Genomic DNA, 19835 nt, shown 5'->3' with positions numbered 1-19835 from the left:
CTGAAACGCCGCTCGGCAGCAGTTCCTCACCAGATGCACTTGCCTGGCCCAAAGCTGGCCTCAGGCCACTGGCTGGAAGGAGCTGAACCACACTGACATAATACTTCTGTATTGTTAAAATCTGTTCACCTCGCACCCACCTATGCATGTAGGCACCTCGGATCCTGGATTATCTTGGCTGCAAATCAGGAAGTGATGGGATGCACTTTCCTTTGGAAGCACAGCTTGTCTGTCTGTTGCTTGTCCATCACTGTGGATTCACTGTCTCTTCATGTTCCCTTTGTACTTCTGGTCTTCATTTGTGCCTCTAATGATTTTCACTTGGCAGTGTATGAAATAAGGAGGAGGAGAAAGCTAGTGGTTAAATCCTATGGCACAAAACCAGGCAGCCAACACACGGCTTTTCTCCTGCTCCTTTGCCATAAATCTTCTGTGTGCTACCTGCCCACACAAAGAAAGGGGCAGATGCAGAATTTGGCAGGAACGCATGGATCTGGGGGTTTGATCTAGGTCCACCTCTTTTCTGCAATGCGAGTAACTGAGTATCTTTCAAACCCAGAGTCTCAGGACCTAGATCCGTCTGTGACTTGTCTCTATAAAGGCGACTGTCAGGCGGCATGGCTGGCTCATTCATGTAGGAGCCTGGCAAATAAGCTTTGCTGGCATGGCACTCCTTATATCCCAGCAAATCATGAGATCAAATGCATGACTGTATGCCAGCTTCGGAGGCTGTTAGAAAGACTTCAGCAGGTAAGGCTGAGAGTGTTATCAGCCACAGGGCTAATGAGGGCAGACTCTTCAGTGCTAGTACTGGATAGCAGAAGTGGGACTGCTAGCAATACTTGCTGTCTGTACGTGTCCTGCACTGCAAGGCTTCTTCTCTTATTTCTTCCCTACAACCTTGCTGTTCCAACCACAATTATGTGTTTTCATAGTAAAAGGCACTAGATCCTTTTTAATGAGCTTGCTGCTAAACTGTATTTTCCTTTGATGAGAGCTACATCCCTTCACCTATTTTTCTTTGGTTTTGTTTTGTTGTTCTCCATTAAAACTCAGTGAGCCAAACTCAACCCAGGGGCTCTGTTTGGCTCAGCTGGTTTAATCACCCTGATCTCATGTCACCTTTCTAATTGATTAGCTCTTGCTCAGGCTTGAACTGAATCAAAATTTATTTATTTATTTTAAGTTGTCATCCAGTGCTAACCTTTCCTTTCCCATAAGCTGAACAGCTGACCCTTCCTTCCTTATTTCTCTTCCCTTTCCCTCTCTCTCCTAGTTGATGCTTCCACCAGCCTTAACCTTGAGCGCACAGCGCTTGCTAGAAAGCGATTCACATTGCAAGGTCTTTCCAACCGCAGAGCTCCACCCAAAGGTAAAATCACCCCATGCAGCATTTGGTCTCTGGCCATCTGTCTCCTGCACTCCCACAATGTTCTCTCCATCCCATAGTGCCATCCATCACTATTTCCTAAAGTGCTGCCACGTCTCACCAAAATGCTCCTGTCTGATACACACATATGGCTCCTCTTCTCGGCAGTATCGCCAAGGCAACCTTTGAGTTTAGTGGTTGGATCTTTTACTGGTGCACAGTGCAAATAATGTTTATTTCCAGTTTCTCTCAAGGGCCAAAGTGTGAACATGTTTTAAACCACCAACCTAACTTCTTTCAGCAGTTTACTGGCTTGAAGGGAAGAGTATCATTGTGTGGTGCTACATGAGGTTTTTATGTGTTAAATTGTTCATTGGTTGGACCTCTTTATTTTTTCAAATGTTGTGGACCTCTTTATTTTTTCAAATGTTGCTCAGTCATGGCCTAGTGGTTACACTGAGCAAGCGGAATTCAGAAGATCTGGGGTTTATTGCCATTTCTACTTAATTATGTTATATGATACTGTAAAATGCTGTGTTCTGAGTCTCTGTGCATAAATTTTTAGAAGAGACTTAATATCCATGAATAGAGAGCATTGCATGTTCCTGTGATGGCTGTACAAGAAAGAGACTTTTGAGGAAAGAAAGAAATGTGAATAGAAATTAAATTGAATGACTATTTGCAATTACTTTCTGAAAAGATAGTGTAATTACTCTTTTTATTGTTATTATATGACCTTTCTCCTGTTCTGATAAATTATATTTCTTCTGTGCGACAAAGGGTTAGTGTCCAGTGATGGAGAGGGTGATCATCAAAGGAGGAAGAAGCAAGATGAAAGAATAAAAATTACAATGTTATAAAGTAGATGAGAATACACCAAGATCCAGAGCAGCCATAAGATTCTGGCTGCAAGGTTAAGGCTGCACTTGGTAGTAAGATCCAAGATGGACAAACCAGTTCAATGTTCTGAATACAAAAAAGGGAGTGGTTTTCAGATCCTATGACTTGGGGAAATCAATTACAAAATACAGATTTCAGAAATGCAGTAATTCGGGTGAGTTTGGATCTGCAGTTTTGGTTTGGGCCTCTTCTGCTCTTTTATCTGTATTTTTCTTGTCGTGTGAAACATCTTGCATTTTATTCAGTCATTCCATGTTCCAGACAGCAAAGCACAGTTCAGAAGAGTTCATACCCCCTAAGCTGTAGGCACTCTCAGCTCAAAGACTTGCTGGGTCTGCTCACTTGAGATTCCTGCGAAGCACCTCCATTACACCATGTCCCATTTCACTTTCTCCTGCTGTTCAGTTGCTAATCTGGTCCTGGCCTAGAGGAAACCAGTTGGCAAATAGCCTGGATGATTTGCAGAGTGTGGTCATTTCTGTAGGCAGTGATGATGCACAGCTGTGTTAGCACTATACGGACTGGCTGTCAAGGCAGATCAGAAGCTGTGAGAAGGTAACAGGGAAGCTACTGCAATACGAGCTCTTGACCCCTTCGTCTAAGGATTTGTTACTGGCCATGGCAGGAGGTGGCATACTGAGCTGAGCATACTTTGGTTCAGACCCACCGTGTCTGTTCATGTGCAGAACACATAAAAGGGAAGGATTAAACAATAAAATAACAAGACTAACTAGGGGGAAAACAAGGTTGCTTGATTGATAGATATCAACTGGCAGTGGAGCACGGATGCTCAAAAGCATTGCTGAACTGTCTGCCCAGGCTGGATATGATGGGGTAGAAAACGTTGTATATAAGCACCTTGGTGTTTTGGCCAAAGAAATGCTGGTGTCTGGAGGAGAAACGTTACCATCCTGCACTCCATCAGTGCAGAGACCCCAAGGCAGTCACACCAGAACTGACACCAAAGTGCGTGAAAGCCCACACTCGTAGCACTCTGCATCTCCCCGCCCTGGGTTGGCATTAGCTGTCCTGGTTTGCAGAGCCAAGCTCATATTCCTTGGAGTTGGCACAGGGTCTCTAAGAGCTGCATGATGTGGTGTAAATGTAGCCCAACACCATAGTTATAAAGTGAAATTTTCTTTGTATTTTAATAAGGGCAGTTACAGCAGTCTAAATGTAGAGTCATTCCATTGTAATTATCACTGAGAGCAGAGTTTAACCTCTCATTTTTCTTCAGCCTTTTTAGGAGGTGTGGATAAGGAGGTACTTGAATATATGTGCTTTTATGAGTAAATTGATAAGGAAGTGCATTGGCAGATACAGAATTTACAGTCTTTTTACAGTAGCCAATCTACAGTTAAAATTGCACTGAGATTTTAAGGAGCTAATATGGTTTCCTGATGTTTTGGCATAATAAAACATTATAGGAATTGCAGTTCAACCAGTCACGCTAATTTCTGCTCCACTGGAAACATACAGCGAATGTGACATTTACTAGGCAGAAATATGGTAAAAACAAAGTAAAGAGAAATGTTGTGTGACTGAACATTAAAATAAGGAAACATGAAGGTGAGGAATGGGAAAGAGAATTTTAAGATCCCTGGCAAGGAAATCTTCACAGTAGTATAGTTCTGCACAGGATATTTAAACCTGAAATATAAAATCACCTGAAACTTCTTTTACTCCAGTGCTGTATGCCAGTTAACGGGGCGGGGGGGAGAGAAAAGAAGATAGACACGACAAGAGAAAGGAGACAACTGGAATAGAAAAGTCCCTCTGAATCACAGGCACCATCTGGGAACATCTGGGCTAACATTCAGCAAAGCATATAAGCATGTGCTACAAAGAGTTTTCTGTGAAATAACTCTTCACCTATCCCAGGAAATGTTTCAGTGAAATTAGAAACAAATATTTAATTTTTACATAAATATTTGGTATTTTGAAAACTCAAAACATGGAAATCACAAATAGTTTTGGACAAATCTGAAAACCTTCAACAGAATATTTAAAGCCATTTCTGATACCATTTTCAATGGAGGTTGTGTCCTGGTAGAGTTAAGTGTTCAAGTATCTTACGGAAACTGAGATATGAAGCATATGAACAGCTTTACTCATGTCTCAATGGAAATACTCACTTGAGTAATGCAGCACATGTGCTTAGAGTGTTTTCAGCAAAAGAAACTAAAAAGTTAATCCTGAAATATTTGTAAGCAAGCAACGTTTTCTCCCAAGTGGTGCTGCTGTAGTTGGTAGGTGCAAGAAGTATATCGATGTGCTTGTAGATGTGTAGACACAATCTCTGAAGAGCTGCGTAATGACTTTGACATGTTTTGACACATGTGTTCTCTGAAGCTAGCAGATAGTTAGTCCATTTATACCTCTGATCTGTTTATGAAATATTTTGAGTCAAAAATGCTGCTCACATCTCACAGTGAAATCTGAGGAAGTTGTGTTTTCATTCCTGAGCGGGCTTTGAGAAAAGGCAGGATCCTAATTGGAGTAAACTAAGAAAAGCTCTGTTGTCTTCACTTTCTCCAAGCTGATTTGCAGCAGTAAGGATGGAGGCTCAGAGGACGTTTTCAGGCATTCACACAGTTAACTGCTAGAAACGACAAACGTGAACTCCAAACCATTCATGTTTGTTTTTCAGTGTATTTCAGGTCAGTCACCACAGAACAAGCAGTTCGGTGTCTAAAATAATCCAAACCTCATCTGTAGACACACCCACCATTCTAACCATCGTGCTCATCTTTCTGTGCTTTGTAGCTGTACTTAGACTAGTTGGTTGCTAAAATATTAATTGGCATAAGTCTCCCTTCTGAAGTATTAAAATTGGTGCAATTGGAATTGCTTTGAAAAAATACGTTCATATAAACTCTCTTCTGTGCTATTCACTTTGTTGAGGGTATTTTTCCTGGCTATTTTAGAGGAGCAACCTACCTTTTATTTACCCTTTTCCGGCTGCTGCTTTGCTTTGGACATCTTTTACCCTCAGTGTTTATTAACCTCTAACCCTGCCCTGCATTGCATCTGTCTATTCTCCCAGATCCAGAATCTAAGGAAAGAGAAGTTACCCGTCGCTTTTCCCTAGCCTCCTCCATCAACACCACAGTTAATGCTTCTGCTGTGACCAAAGGTACTGTCATGCTGCTTGCTTAGCTACCCTTCTCCCTTCCTGCTGACTGATACATTTACTGCCAAATGCTGTTCACAGAGTGAGTACCTCAGGCTCAATTTTTATAAATACAGGATGTTCCAGGAGAAGAAGAGTCAGGACCAGTATAACACCTGCAGGGAGACAGGCCAAGACATTTTGAATGTATATCAAGGTGTGCTGCCAGCATATATAATGACTCTTCTCAATTTCTCCATAATAGGCTTCAGAGAGTGGTGCTGGTTTCCATGGAAACTGGCTTAATTTTTGGCTGATGTGAGGTTAGGTTTCCAATTTCTCCCTGGTTTGGATTAACTGAAATTCAATAGAAATTATTTCTCCGTTTCCTTAAAGCTGTTTAGGATTGTTGCTTTCAAGGAGAGAATCTCTTCATTGTGTAGCAGACATCAGATGGTAAGAAAGCCTGAAATCAACCCAAAAAAGGAGCAGCAAGAGATGCCAGTTTTAAGAATATTTAGCATGATCACAGTTTTGATTAGAAATTATGATTGCAAGGAAATTTTTCAGACATGTGTGAGGGAGCTAGGGCCCAGAATGCACTGAACTCTATGCACTTCCTGTGGGAACTTAGGAAAATTTTATTTTTGAGCTGTAATTATTTTGAGAAAAGGCACTTTTACAAAATTTAAGTTATTGCACTAGCGCCTACATTTAAACTCAAAAGCAACCCATGCATTTGGGCAAGCTGGTTGTGTTGAAAATCAGTAGGATTGTAGACACCTATGCCTACATGTCAGAGTTACTTTTGAAAACAGAACATATGGTCTTACATCGAATTCTGAATATATTGTCTTTTGGCAGTTCCTGGAATGAAGTGGAGGAAATAATTTGCAAGTTTAAGATTTGCAGGGCAATTCACAAACCAAAATAGAAGGAAAAATGGCTGAATTAATTTGTATTAAAATCTTTGCTATATATTTGTCAGAAAGAAAGTTGCACAGTACTTGATGTAGTGCATTCTAAATAGTTCTGAAGGATATGAACCACATCCTTGACTGTGCAATGAAGCAACAGGTATCTGAACGGTTGGACTTGATGATCTTAAAGGTCTTTTCCAACCGAAATGATTCTATGATTCTATGAAACGACCTACTTCCAGGGTGTCATGAAATCATAGCGCGGTGGGGTTTATTGGCAGAGGAAGGATGTGATATTACCGCTACCTTTGCCAACCTCTTTAGACCATAACACTACAACATCACTACATGGAAATGATGGGCATAGCACAGAGAAGAGGTTCTTACAGCTTCAGAACTCCTGAACAGCTTCAGAACAGCTTCAGAAATACATGATCAGTTACTAGGCTATGGGAAGACTGAATTATTTCCTAATATTGATTTTCTAAGCTGTGGAACAGAAAGAAGCACATATGTAGAAAGAGAATGGGCAACCAAGGGTTATTCTTTAGTGTGGTTTATGGAAGAGAGCATGAGTGAATTACAATGAAATTCAACCTTTGTTACAGTTTCACATAAAAAAATCCTGTCTGAGGATCCCGTCCACCACAAGACCATTGGCAATTTTTTTTGAATGCTGAGGAAACTACTTTTGTAATGATTTTAAAAGCTAGGAAACAAAATCAGTGCTTTTCAATTAAGCGTTTTATTTACAGCATCTGCTTTAAGAAAATATTTCAGATGACAAAAGAACTGAAGCCTGGGTCTTGTCTCAGCATTAGCCAAATGCAGGTCTAGCCAGGGTGTTTGGATCATCTCATTCAAGGCTACTGCATACTGCTGTGTACTGATCCTCACTGCTAACAATTAAGCTCCCTCACATCACCAGTCCTCCACATGTGGAGTCAGGACACAGGAGAAGCACTGTACATGGACCTGTGATGGATGCTCTCCACTTCTGTGGGGCAGAAGTGTTGGCTTTTGTGGGCTCTTCCCTGCCAGCCTCATGGGTAGAAAGCTGAGATTGTGAGTCTACCTGCGTTAGTGCCATCTCCTGGACAAGCATGAGAGAAAACATCTGTGAAACCTGGTTGGAAGCAGATACATTTACTATGTCTTAAGGTCTTTTGCAAAAAGGGGCCTGTTTCCTATCCACATCACAGGAGTGTTTATCTTCACCACTTAAAATTTAGGGGTTGGTCATTTTTCTGGATGAAATGGAAAGTATTAGGCAGGTAGTGTTTCCAGGTAATGGGAAAGCAAGTTTCTCCTTTAACAATATTTACAGCCTTGTGACTCTGCAAACTTCACACAGGTCCCCTTGTTCCTGCAGTTAAAGTCAAGAGACATGAAATAAAGAGTGACCCAACTCCCCTGGGGTTTGAAGGTATGAGTATTTCCATCCTGCATGAAAACCTGTTTGGCAATCTTTTGATATTATTCACTGAATTACATCTCATCACTGCTGGCAGACGGCACTGGAGTCCATTAGGGGTTTGGTGTCAGTTTATCTGTTTAACTGTGATAAACACAGCTTGTCACCCCTTGCCTGTCCCCTGCACTCATGTTATATTTACCAACTTTCACCTAGGGATGGGCCTACATTAAAACCCCAATTCTATGCCTGTTTTGGGAAGTAATCCTCTAGACTGTGATCTGGTCCAGGATTTTCTGCCTGGCTTCTACCTCACTCTGTGGAGTGCAGCAGCAGGGAGCCAAGGGGCTACTTTTCACTTTGACCTGCAGTCTGGCTGCTTGCATCCCTCTTCCCTCGTTAGTGTCTATACCTCATAAGAGCAGCAGGAGCCATGTGCATGAAGACTACAGAAGAGGCTAGACTGTGCATTAATATCCATTTAACGTGCAGTGTTTCATTTCAGCCAAGCAGAATTTCCACCTATTTGTTGCAGCAGATTCATCAATTAGTGTTTAATAAACAATACCAAAGAGTTAAACTGGGAAGTTATTCCCCAGCCACTGGAAGATAACCAGCTTCCATTGTCAGCTTTTCCCTTTACAAGAGCATTTGCTAGAGCATGTTGCCTTGTGGGGCACAAGCAGTGGAGTACCCTTGTTGCAGGACAGGGAGGAGAGAGATGTAAGCTGAGGAATCCTTTCTCAGGATCGTGTTGCTCTGCACAAAACCTTAGTAGAAAGGGCAGGTGGCCAAGTCAGTGATGGAATTGGTGACATATCGGAGCTATCTCCTATGTCACTCCCAGTAGAAGAGGACACTGGAACAGAGAGGTTGGAAGAAACAGTTCAGAAGCAGCAGAGGAAATAGTGGTTTTGCTGTTTGCAGAATATTTCCTCTTGCCAGTGACCCCTGGCACTAAGTTTGGAATCATCCTGGCACCCAGCACCAGAGTTTCCCAAATTGTGGTGTTTATACCTCACTTTCCTCAATGACAGATACTTCTGATCTCAGCATACCATATGGCTGCAGAGGCAGGGGGTATTTCAAGGTGCAAGCACTATCTGTAGGATAGAGCTGAGTTGATCCTCACTGGTTAAAAACATGGTCCTACTGCACAACATTCCTCACCAGACTGAGTTTCTGTAAGTAGGAAACAATGAACATTGTCATGCCTTTACTAGAAGATATTGCTGCTGTTGCCAGAGCTCTGACAGAGTTAACCGAAAGGATTTGATTTACTTAGGTAAAAACTTCCCCCACAAAATTATATTGCATTCATCCAGAGTGAGATCATTCATTTCTGGCTGGGAAGAAGACCCTCCCTGATCCCCTTCCATTGCTGTATGGATGGGCATCAAAATCATATACCATCACCTACAGAATGATTTGAATTGCTGCAAGAAAAATATGTTAAAAGTGTGTAAGGAAGCTGTAGTGAAATAGAACACTGCACTGTTCACCCAGCAGTTGTCTTCCTTAATTAACATCAACATTTGGCTGTTCTCTGTCCTTCTCAGACTTAGTTTTTCTGTGGAATGTTGCTGTCTTTTCACTCATTTGTGCTGGTCATGTGTCTCCTCTTTTATAACTGTTGGACCCCAGTCCACCTGTTTGTTAAAAAGACTACCAGTTGCAGAGGTGATACAGGAATTCACTTTGTACTGGTTGTCTGGTCACTGTTTCACCTTCAAGACACAAAGTTGTACTTCCTGTCACAGATGCTTTTGAGAACACCATATTGGCCCAGACTAAATGTAATACCGGTTCCACCACGAGACCTGTACCTAGATCTGCTTCACAGACAGGTAAACAAAATTAAAATTATCATCTCAATTTGAGAGTGTAATATAAATTTATGATAATATTTACTCTCTTTAACTTAAAGAGATTTTTCTCTTTTAATGAACATTATTTCCCGTGAAAGCAATGAAAGAACAAGCTTGGGTCACTAGCAGGTATGGAAACAATGTCCCAGATTCTGGTTTTCTAGGTCAGGTACAGGTGAAAACAACTCTTTTAATTGACGTCAGAGAGCTCAGAATTTGATCTGTGTTATTTTATAGCTTGAATTAAGTACATAAAATTTAGGCTATTTCTTAGGCTCTGAAATTAGAATAGCAATTTGTATGGAAGAGGAAGGCTGATGCATGTATTTGTAAGGAATCCTTGCTGTTTAGGTTTCTGCCTTGGATGCTTTCTACAAATGACAGTGGCAAAAGATCACTGAAGCTTTGTCTAAGTGGGAAGGGGGATATCTTTTTCTTTTGGTGTTTGTAGCCCACCCTGTGATTTTGAACTAAAATTGCTATAGCAGTTTGAAGCTAATTAGCATCAATGTATACTTGTACATTTAGACAGTTGCTAGTATTTTGCTGGTGTGATTCAACTGATACAAAATATGGGGTCCAGTTCTCTATGCTGCATGGTCTGTAATTGAAATTGTCTCTTCAGTCTCAAAACTCCATTGGTATAGACCTTGGTGGGGACACTCACAATCCAGCACATGAATGCCACTTCAGAGGCTAGTTTACCCCTTGAAAAGTACAGATGAGCTAGCCATACCTGTAGGATTTTACCTGGGGATGCTGCTCTGGTGGAAGAAGGTCACTTGTAACTGATTTGCAGTGGTCGGGGCAGTCACAGCCCCTATGTAGCAGGAGGGAGGAGAAGGGGCTGCAGAGCTGCATGACCACATGTTGCACCAACCAGTGCCTGTAGCAGGGAGGATGTGCATGGGGAGGGATTAAATAAATCAATTAATAAACCTATTTCTCCCAGATCAGATCGCTTTTCCATTTACTGCCTAAACTGCCTGGCTTGGGTTTTGTATTGTCCCAGGGCAGGTTTTGCTGGAGGTTGTGAGTACTGGGTTATGCATAATCCCACTGCATGAGCATCTGTCTCTGTGCCTTGTTGTCAGAGCACTGCTTTGCCTTGTCGAGAGCAATGGCCCACAGGCTGTCAAGAACTCGATTCAGCATCTGCTCAGCCCAAGTATCTGTGAATCAGCTAATGCACAGCAGGTACATTAAGTAGGAAGGCACATGGTGATTTGACTGATTCCATTCAGCTTGTATCTGTCAGGGCTGCAGAATCCCTTGGTAGACGCAAGGTCTGTTTCCTCCTAGCTGGACTATAGTCATCCCCGTTAGAAAAGGGACAGGCATCAAGTGTGAAGGAAAGTGTAGATCATGATTGCCATGTGTACAGAAGAGGCTGAGTTACTTTTCCATCATGGGAGCCTCAGGCAGGCAGGTCTTATAAGGCTCAGCCTGAATTTCGCTCAGGACACATCCTCTGGGCATGCCTTTGTAGGTAAAGAGACTGGCTGTTGTGCTTGGGCTGCAAATCTCTCATTAAGTTCCTTCCACTGGGCTGGGGTGTTTTTGGGTGCAAATCATGCAATAAGACTGCTAACAGCAGAACTATTAATGACATCTTCTCTATCTGCCACCAAGGTCTGGTTGTCTTTGTGCTTTGTTGTTTACTCTGTCCCTTCCCTGCACTTCCAGCCTGCTCCAAGGTATAGTCTTGTAAGTTGCTCAGGTGGTAATATCACCTTGGGGCGAGATGGAGATAAGAAGTCAACCAAAATTCAATGGCTTTGGACTTCAATTTATAGATAAACATGTGGAGGTAAGCTGGAAACTGAATGAGCATGGCTTTCTGAAAATCACGTCAGCAAAAGTTATCATTTGCTACAGCGCTCGCTCCGCAGAAATATTGCTGGTCCTTGCTTTTTGTATGTCCTGAATTGAAGAGACTTAGCAATGCTAAACATTCAAGGTATTGATGGGCATGCACACTGTGGCCACACAACCTGCCCTCCAACAAATGACAGCAAGTGGTACAGGTTTTTAGAGACAGAATAATGGCTGCAACGTAATTTTTATGGCAAAATCAGGGAACAAGCTGTAAAAAGGTACAAGCAATTCAGTAAGTGGAATAGTGGGAAGTGAACCTGTGACATTTATTTTTAAAAGACTGAGTCTGAAAGAGGCTAATAACTGATAGCTAACTCTTTATTATCTCCTTTGAAAAGGTTGGCCCAGCAGGCAAATGCCATCTCTAGACACATTTGAAGATTTTGAAGCCATCCCCTCCAGCACAGATGAACTCTCCAACTCTTCTGACTTGGAGGAAGAGACCAACCCTAACAACGTAATTCCTTTTTCAAGTTACGCTGCCCTTTCCCAGTGCAACCTCCTCTTCCCTAAAGATCACAATTTAACCTGCAAAGTTTGGATTCATACCAGCCTTACATTCATGGATGTGTGGGAATATAGAACATGGGAATTTGATCTGGAGTATTGGGAGATTATTCCAAGACTATTTTGTTGATCAGGGCCAGGACCATAAAAAGTCACCCTGACTTGTAAGCTCTAGCTTTACCTGTTACAAAAGTGAGGGAAAACTCTGAGCCCTTAAAACGTAATTTCAGACTTTTCCAGATAACTTAACCTGGTGTCACAAACCCAGTTTCTATATCAGAATAATGGCTGGCTGGTTCATTCTAAAGCCTGAATGCACAGCACAGTTCTGTCCTAAGTTTGAATAATATTTAACCTGGGCATGATAAAAGGAATAAAAAGTGACACAATTCCCTACAGAAGAAATCTCTGCCAGCTTGAAATGCCTAATCCAGTACTTAACTAAACTCTCTCTCTTGCACAGTGTTCTTTCATCCATAGTGACTGTATTTCTAGTGCATTGTTTCATTCATTTTAGGGGACCAATCTTTTTCGGGTAGAAGGCAGTTTTGACAGCTGTTTCCCAGATTCTCTTACACTCGAGGATGGAGATTTAGTGCAGTTTGTGCAGGAAGGAGAGAACGGTCAATGGTAAGTACAGCAGAGAGACAGAATTTGACAAGTAGAACAGCCTTAACCTCCTAGAAAAGATGGAAAATATTTAGAAGAATGTCAAAGCTTCTTCAAAATCAATCCCAATCCACTCACCCCATTGACCACAATGTGAAAGAGGCAGTGGGAGGCATGAACATACAAGCAGCTTTGGTTAATTCCACCTGGTTGGCTTTCATCCCAAATGCTTGTGACACGAGGCTTAAGAGGACAAAAGTTTGCATAAAGGAAATGAAGGGAAATATTTGGGCTTTTGACACCTTCTAGCCAGAAGGACAACTGTCAAAGGCAGCACCCTTCCATAGGATACATCAATAAAATCACCGTGCCTTCCACCGAGCTGCAGCAGTGAACCAGAGAGCATTTTTAGACCCAAAGGCGTAGATATAAGACGTGATGGACAAAGTAGAATGAATCTGGCCCCTTTGAGCTCACATATGTTTTGGTGTATTTACCCTCTCTTGCTGACAAGTGAGTGTTAGGAACAGACCTGGCTGGGCATCTGAATTCTCTTTCCGTGGGTAATTTGGAGAAAGAAGATCTGATCTTGAAGCGCCCGTGCAGTCAGACCCTTCACTCAGAACTGACATGCAACTGAGATGGGAGCGAGTCCCATAGGGTGAAGTAGGTGGGAAGAGAACTAAACCCATCCGCCCTGGATGATATTTACAGCAAGGGGGATGGACAACATGAAAGGTTCAGTTTCTTCAGCTCTGAATTTGGCCCAGGGTCTCAAACACAGGCCAAGGCCACTGCTTCCTTGTCACACAGTCTGTTTGCAAGTGAGCTTGTTCTGGGATACTGGGTCACCGTTTGACACTGCTGAAACACAGTCACCGCTACCTGTAGGACTTCCCTGGATCCTCTGCCACTTCCTTTGTTTAGGAAATAGCTGCCCAACATACCCCTCTAAGAAACACAACCCAGGGAAAGGGAATGTAGGGAAATTCACTGACTGTTCTCTGAATTTCAGGTTAGTGAAGAAACTGGTCTCTGAGAAAAGCGACTGGGTTCCTTCCAGTATATTGCAGCCAGCAGAGGGGGACAGTAACAACATAATTAAGAACAGCAATGCAGGTAACAGACGAAACGTGTTACTGGCATTTTTTTTTTTTTTTCATACTAAAAATGAATGTGATAAAAAATGATGTGGTAAACAGTGCACTTTCTATAAAAAAAGTACCCAGCCTGCAGTCCCTAGTGATGCAGCTGAGCTAGCCTGAAATTTGGTGCCTTGGATGTCAGAGCTACTTAGGCACAGCAGCTTACCTTGGCATGGTTTAATTGTTTTCCTGTTCCCAGGCAGAATTTGAATCTCCCACCAAACTCCTGTGATACCAGTACCCAGGCTGGCTACTTTACAGCTAGCCCAAGTGTGTCATATGGCAAGGTGTGTTGTAACTGCAGCATAGCTTTTGTCCTGACACAGGCAGCGTTTGGATTTAGATCAGCATCAGGGCTGTGGTTCTGGTCTAGGTTTGAAAACATTAAAATCTCATGAACCATCACTGCTTTCATCATATTTCACTGCTGGCTCCAAAAGCTGGAGGAAGGGCTGCTCTGGCAAGATTTCAGCCAAATCAGCACTAAAAGTCATCCCTTCTTCAGCTTTGGTTCTGGCCTAACACCCAAACTTTTCCCACTGGAAAAGCTGAATCTCAGCAACTCTGCAGATCAAAGGTTTACCATTTTAGATTCATTTTTGCCCATCCTTAAATACAATTTACCAAAATGTGTCCTGCTTTTCTTCTGGTAACAGAAGAAAGCAAAATCTGGCACAGCCGTTCCCTGGGGACCTGCAATAGAGAGCTACCAGCATTTTATTCTGAGTTACTGGTTTCTTTTCTTTTCTTTTTTTTTTTTTTGTCAGTTTTTTTGAGGTGGAGAAAACCCTTTTTGAAAGTTAACCAAGATTCTTTGCTGTGGTTTAAAGGGAGTTAGGTAATTGCTGCTCCTTCACCTCCACAGCAGGTCAGTTCTGTCTCCACCCTCAGTGCCTAGCTATGGCTCTCATTTCTTTGGCATGTCTAATGCTTCAAAAGAAAAATAAAGCCACACACACATTACAGTTAGTTACATACCAAAAGAGCCTTCCTTGCCTTTAGTGAAGGAATTAGGAGAGCAGTAGAATTGTGATTATTTATTTTTTATTTTATTTCAGGCTTTTAGCAATGAACCTCAACACTGTAGATGGGAAATGCTTTAGACATGTTGTAGTGACAATGCCCATATCCTCCTTTTCAGACATGTACAACGATTCCTGCAGCATGGCCTCAGTAGAGTCAGACACCAAGGAGAGCGAGGTGGCCAAAAGCTTCCCAGCAGAACAGAGGGCTGGCAGCTGAACAGCAGGCCCAGCCTTCCTCAGGACCCCATCCGTCTCTTTGTTTATTTTGGGTGGACACTGGATCAAAGTTGCCTTTCTCACAAGCTCTGAGGTTCATAACTCACTAAAACTTTATCAGCATGAACAGATGAGAACTGTGCTGTCCACCCGTCAAGCTGGGAAAAAGAAACTTGAAAGGAGCATTAAACATCCAGAAAGCATCAAAACCCACCTTCAGTATTAGAGGAGAAAAATGCTTCTCGCATTGATTATCAAACTGTTTCAGAAGACGTGGCCTAAATTAGGTCGACAGCAGAGCTGAAGAGTTACTATGCACGCACCTTTTGGCAACTTTGCTTGAACACCGAGTTACTGCAGAGGGACACATGCACAGTTACGAGTTCTTGCTCTACCAGGGGGTCGCCTGGAGGTTTTTCCATTTGCTTGCCTCTGGCTGTGCCTTCCCCGTCCTCCTTAATTCCAGCTGATACATCACACATGTGCCCTTTTTGCTGATGGTCAACACCAAAAACATCCCCTTTTAGGGCGGCTGTGGAAACGAAACTTCTGACTTGGACCATCAGAGAGGCTTCGCATGGCAGTGATATGACTACTTTTGCCACGGCGCAGTGAATGACCTGCTGCATACAGCATTATGTTGGGATGATGCAGATGGCAACTGGCTATGAGGTGGAGGTGCAGGGCTTAGCAGGGAAGCAAAGACGTGTGACAGCTACTGTGACAAAGAACATTTTGAACTCTTTTTACAATATAAGTCATTCCTCTGCCCCCTCTGCAGTCTGTGGTTGCTGGATCACAATCCTTTGCATTTGGTGCCGAGAATTCCATTGAATGCCACTTAATGTCATATGTTTGAGTAGACTGCATGCTTTCTTTGTGTGCTGGGCTATGGAGTAGATACATTTCACCCCCCATTTGGAATATACTTAAGCATTGCAAATAGGCAGTGAGCATTAGATGCTCCAATGAGTGGATAAAGTGTTGTTGTTAAATACTTCTTTCCAGGACATTTGATTAAAGGACTGTACCAAATCTCTGCCACATAAGGATGTAATGTATAATATAAAGTGATTACAGATGTTATTATTCCTATACAAGCCATTAGCTCATTCAGAGCAGCTATCAAGGCATGAAGGCATTTTGATGGTAATTGGGTCTTAGGTCCCACAAAAGCTGCTAATACTTTAGTAAAGATAAGTATTGACTAAGGGTTGCACACAGGCAAAGATCAGCCTGGTAAAAATGACCCTAGAAGCTCAAGAGTGAGTGATTGGCTTTCACAGTTAGGGATTTTTTTGTTTAACCTTGAGACTAGTGGTGCTCTATGTAAATAAGAAAGGGGACAAAAGCACTAAAAATGGAGATGAAGCAAAACCAAAACCCACTCTTTAGTAATTGAGCCTCTGAGCAAAATAGTAGGAGTCTGTATCATTTCTGCTATCGTCTTTGCAGGGACTCGAATGTTTTTCTTTGTGTCTCAGCAGAGGCTGGCATTGCAAATACCTTAGTATGTGAGTCAGGATAGCTGTGAAACAGGTAGATAGTCCCATTCAAGAAAAACCCTTGGAGTAGGTAAAGGCTTATTCAGATCTTGTTTGCCTATGAAGGCTTATTGGTTAATTATGAGTTGCACTGCGGTGGTTAATTCCCATGGGTCTTCTAACCCTCAATATCTAAACTCTGTGATTTCTGGCGTTTTCCATTCATGACTAAAGGACCTGAGAGTTCTGTACCTTTTTGGAAGCTAATTTTGTCCTACAGAGATAAAAGCTTGTCTGTTTTGTGCTGGTCATTTACCTTAAAAATGACACATAGGCTCTCAGGAACATGAATCCTGTTAGTCTACTGTAGTTATGAGCATCTTGAGGGAAGAATTGATTCCTTTCAGTCCCCCAAGGAAATATGCAGTGATGTTGTCTTGTAGTGAAATTATTTTATCCTCTTCCTAAAATGAGTTCCTTTTGTTTTCTGTATTACTTTCAGTAATTTTTGCACGGCCTGATAACAGTGCTTCTGTCTACCCCTGCCCTAAAAGTAGGAGAGGAAAGGGGTAGGGAGCTTTGATTGCACATTAATAAATATAGTAAGCTTGTGTGTGTGTGTGTGTGTGAGAGAGAGATGAGGAAGGGTTACCCTGGCTATCTGAAACTGCCAAAACTAGGATTTGTGACATTGCTGACAGATGGAAAGATGCAAACCTGTACTTTGGAGTTTCTCTGGAGGAATCTCATTCTAATGGTGAAATGGCAGTGAGAAGACTGTTTGAACTGAAGATGGAAAATCAGGTATTGTCAGTCCATTTCCTTCCTCTGCTGTGTGCAGGGTGACAGTGTGCTAGACCTATATCGCCTGCTGCCTCGATATCTTCCTGTAAAATGGGAGCTATTGGATTGCCCACATGTCAAATTCTGATGCTAAACTTTAGCATGTATGCAAAAATCGAGGACCCTCCAGGGGAGAGCAAAGCATTCAACCCCATATGTCCTGCTGTGTCCTCCGTGAGTGTCAGTGGTGGCATCCCGTGGGGCAGTCTAGAGCTGGAGCAGGGAAGAGGATTGCTGCAGAAGTGTCTCCTCTCTCCCAGCTCACCATCTCGTCATGACAACTGCAAAGGTATGGGCTGGATTATAACAATTCTCCTCCCCACTTTGCTTTTGAAAACAAATTTTTTTTTTTTTTTTTGCAAAATCTCATGTTTTGTCCTGTTGGACCAAAGTTTGAGTCACTCCTTCACCATGAATGTCCTGAGGATGGCAAGTAACTCACTGCCCCGTGGCTGTGTGCAGCAGTGGCACAGCACTCTGGTCTCAGCAGTCTTTGGGAGCTGGCTGTATCACAGCTGTCCTCGGACACCGCTGAACCTGAGCAGGGAGCCCACTACCATTAGTTGTGTCTTTAACCCTCCTGCAGTGCCGGCGAGCCAAAGGCAGCTGCCTGTTTCTGTCTCCACGTCCCAAACTCAGACCATGCTGCAACCACTGCAGCTGCTGCTGGGGAGTAACCGGGCCCTTTGCCTGGCTGATGCCTGCGGTGCAAATGGAAGTGAGACAGTGCCACACTGCTGGGTTTGCTTTTTTAAAGAATGAAGTTCCATGACAGATCTGCTGACAAGTCTGAGAGCAGCCAACAAGAAGTAACCTTCTGGCTTTGCTGACAAGACAAAACGGGGTTTGATGACTCCTTTTTTTTTTTAATAGTAGACAGGATAGTCTTTTAATTAGTGTATTTCTGTCAAGCAAGGTGACAATTAAAGGAATGACTCTTCATGTACAGTCTATAATATGACTTGGTAATGTCCAGCAAGACTAACGTGTACGTTAAGGTATACTTATTCTGTATGTAGGTCTTTGACACCATCATTTTCAGGTGGCTGGACTAAAAATCATAGTTTTCAAATATGGATTTCATTTCAGTGTTGGAGATGACATAGTGACCAGAAAGTCATTTAAAAGTAATGGTTGCCACTAAGTTTCAGTTGTAGAAGAGACAAGGTCCAAGGTAAATCTATGCTGTAGCAGCACTCGTTGTTGAACATTGTGCCCTTGCTGCTTGGCAGCGAGTCCGTGCCAGCTGCCTGGCTGTCCCCTCCAGGTCTGGACTAGCGAGACCTGCCCTCTGGGCTGAGGTTTTGACGTGGATCTCCTCCCTCTGCTCTGCTGCCAGCCGCTGTGAAACTTGCAGAAACTTCACATCCTCGAAACTCTGCCCTCTGCTCTGTCGGGTGTAGTTGGGCAACAGACTCCTTCCTTACTGGCGGTAATGACAAACAGATAGACAGGCAGTTGCCATGATATGTAAGGCTTGCTTTTCTAGTAAACCAGGCCAAAATGTAATCAGGCCTGATCCTCTCCTTCTCTCACGTCTAACCCTACTGGGTGGAGAATCAGACCAATGGTGGTTGTCTGGATCATAAACGGCTGCGGCCAAACCATGTCTGAACACTGGCTTTTCTTGCCAGTGACAACAAAGCTGTGCGTGTGTCATGTTCTGGTTGTGTATGTGATGAAAAGCCATTTTATTATCCATAATTTTCTTAGACTCTGAGATTTCAAACAGGATTGGGTATGAGAAAGGCCATGTGCTTCCTTTCCAAAAATACTCAAAGCCTGACTTCAAATATATATATATATGATTAGAAATATATAAGAATAAGAAGAAAAAAGAGCCAAATTGTGTATTTCTTCTTGCAGCTGGACCTGAAATAGCTGCTAAGATTCCCTCTCCCCAGTTGAGAATTGGTACAGTTTGTTTTTCTTACATATTTTCCATGGTGTTGATAATGATGTATTTGTATATTGTGACTGATGAGAGATAATCAGACAGGGAAAGAGCACAGAATTACCTGTCCTTTTTTTTCCAGTCAAGACAGAATGTATGAATTTATTACAAGAAAAAAGTGTGCAAATGAACTTTCTGTAATTAGGCCATTCTGACCTGTGTAGAACCACACTTTGTTTGAAATTTATAAAAATTATAACTAGTACAAAACATTGTGGTTGATGTCTCTGTATGAAGTTAACAAGTCAAATGAGCTTTCTATTCAAAATAAATGCGTATCAGTAAAGGCACATCAGCACAGCTGAAAAAAATCCACACATCTGTCCAATATAACTTTATTTGTCCAACACACATGTCACAAAAGGCACAAAGTGGGTTTTTTCCTTTAGCCATCTGCCTTAGTCATGTTCCTGAATCCCTGGGACTCGTAGGAGAGTGCAAAGGTTCACACAGACAGTTCAGACTTGTGTATGCTAATGCTGCAGCCATAAGGCAAGGAAGTTGTAGGATAACTTTATTATAGTTACCCCCAAGATATCTGCATACCTTTGGCTACCAGTGGTTTATTAGGGAGCGTTAATTGACCCAAAT

The 19835-nt window shown here is 42.4% G+C and overlaps 1 protein-coding gene across 1 annotated transcript in view; it reads left to right on the top strand.

Annotated features, from left to right (window-relative positions):
* The window catches only part of MCF2L2 (MCF.2 cell line derived transforming sequence-like 2), a 164702-nt gene extending 145297 nt beyond the window's left edge, over positions 1 to 19405 (top strand). The window contains exons 27-34 of the mRNA XM_075506964.1: positions 1277 to 1372; positions 5316 to 5405; positions 7656 to 7727; positions 9476 to 9562; positions 11800 to 11918; positions 12486 to 12598; positions 13593 to 13696; positions 14864 to 19405. Of these exons, the coding sequence (XP_075363079.1) occupies positions 1277 to 1372; positions 5316 to 5405; positions 7656 to 7727; positions 9476 to 9562; positions 11800 to 11918; positions 12486 to 12598; positions 13593 to 13696; positions 14864 to 14964 (782 nt within the window). The 3' untranslated portion in view covers positions 14965 to 19405. The remainder of the gene's footprint in view (positions 1 to 1276; positions 1373 to 5315; positions 5406 to 7655; positions 7728 to 9475; positions 9563 to 11799; positions 11919 to 12485; positions 12599 to 13592; positions 13697 to 14863) is intronic.
* Positions 19406 to 19835: the final 430 nt, after the last annotated feature.

Source organism: Mycteria americana, chromosome 7, assembly GCF_035582795.1.
Source record: "Mycteria americana isolate JAX WOST 10 ecotype Jacksonville Zoo and Gardens chromosome 7, USCA_MyAme_1.0, whole genome shotgun sequence".
Lineage (NCBI taxonomy): Eukaryota > Metazoa > Chordata > Aves > Ciconiiformes > Ciconiidae > Mycteria > Mycteria americana.
The sequence above is the reverse complement of the archived record's forward strand: the minus strand, read 5'-3'. Positions and strand labels throughout refer to the sequence as shown.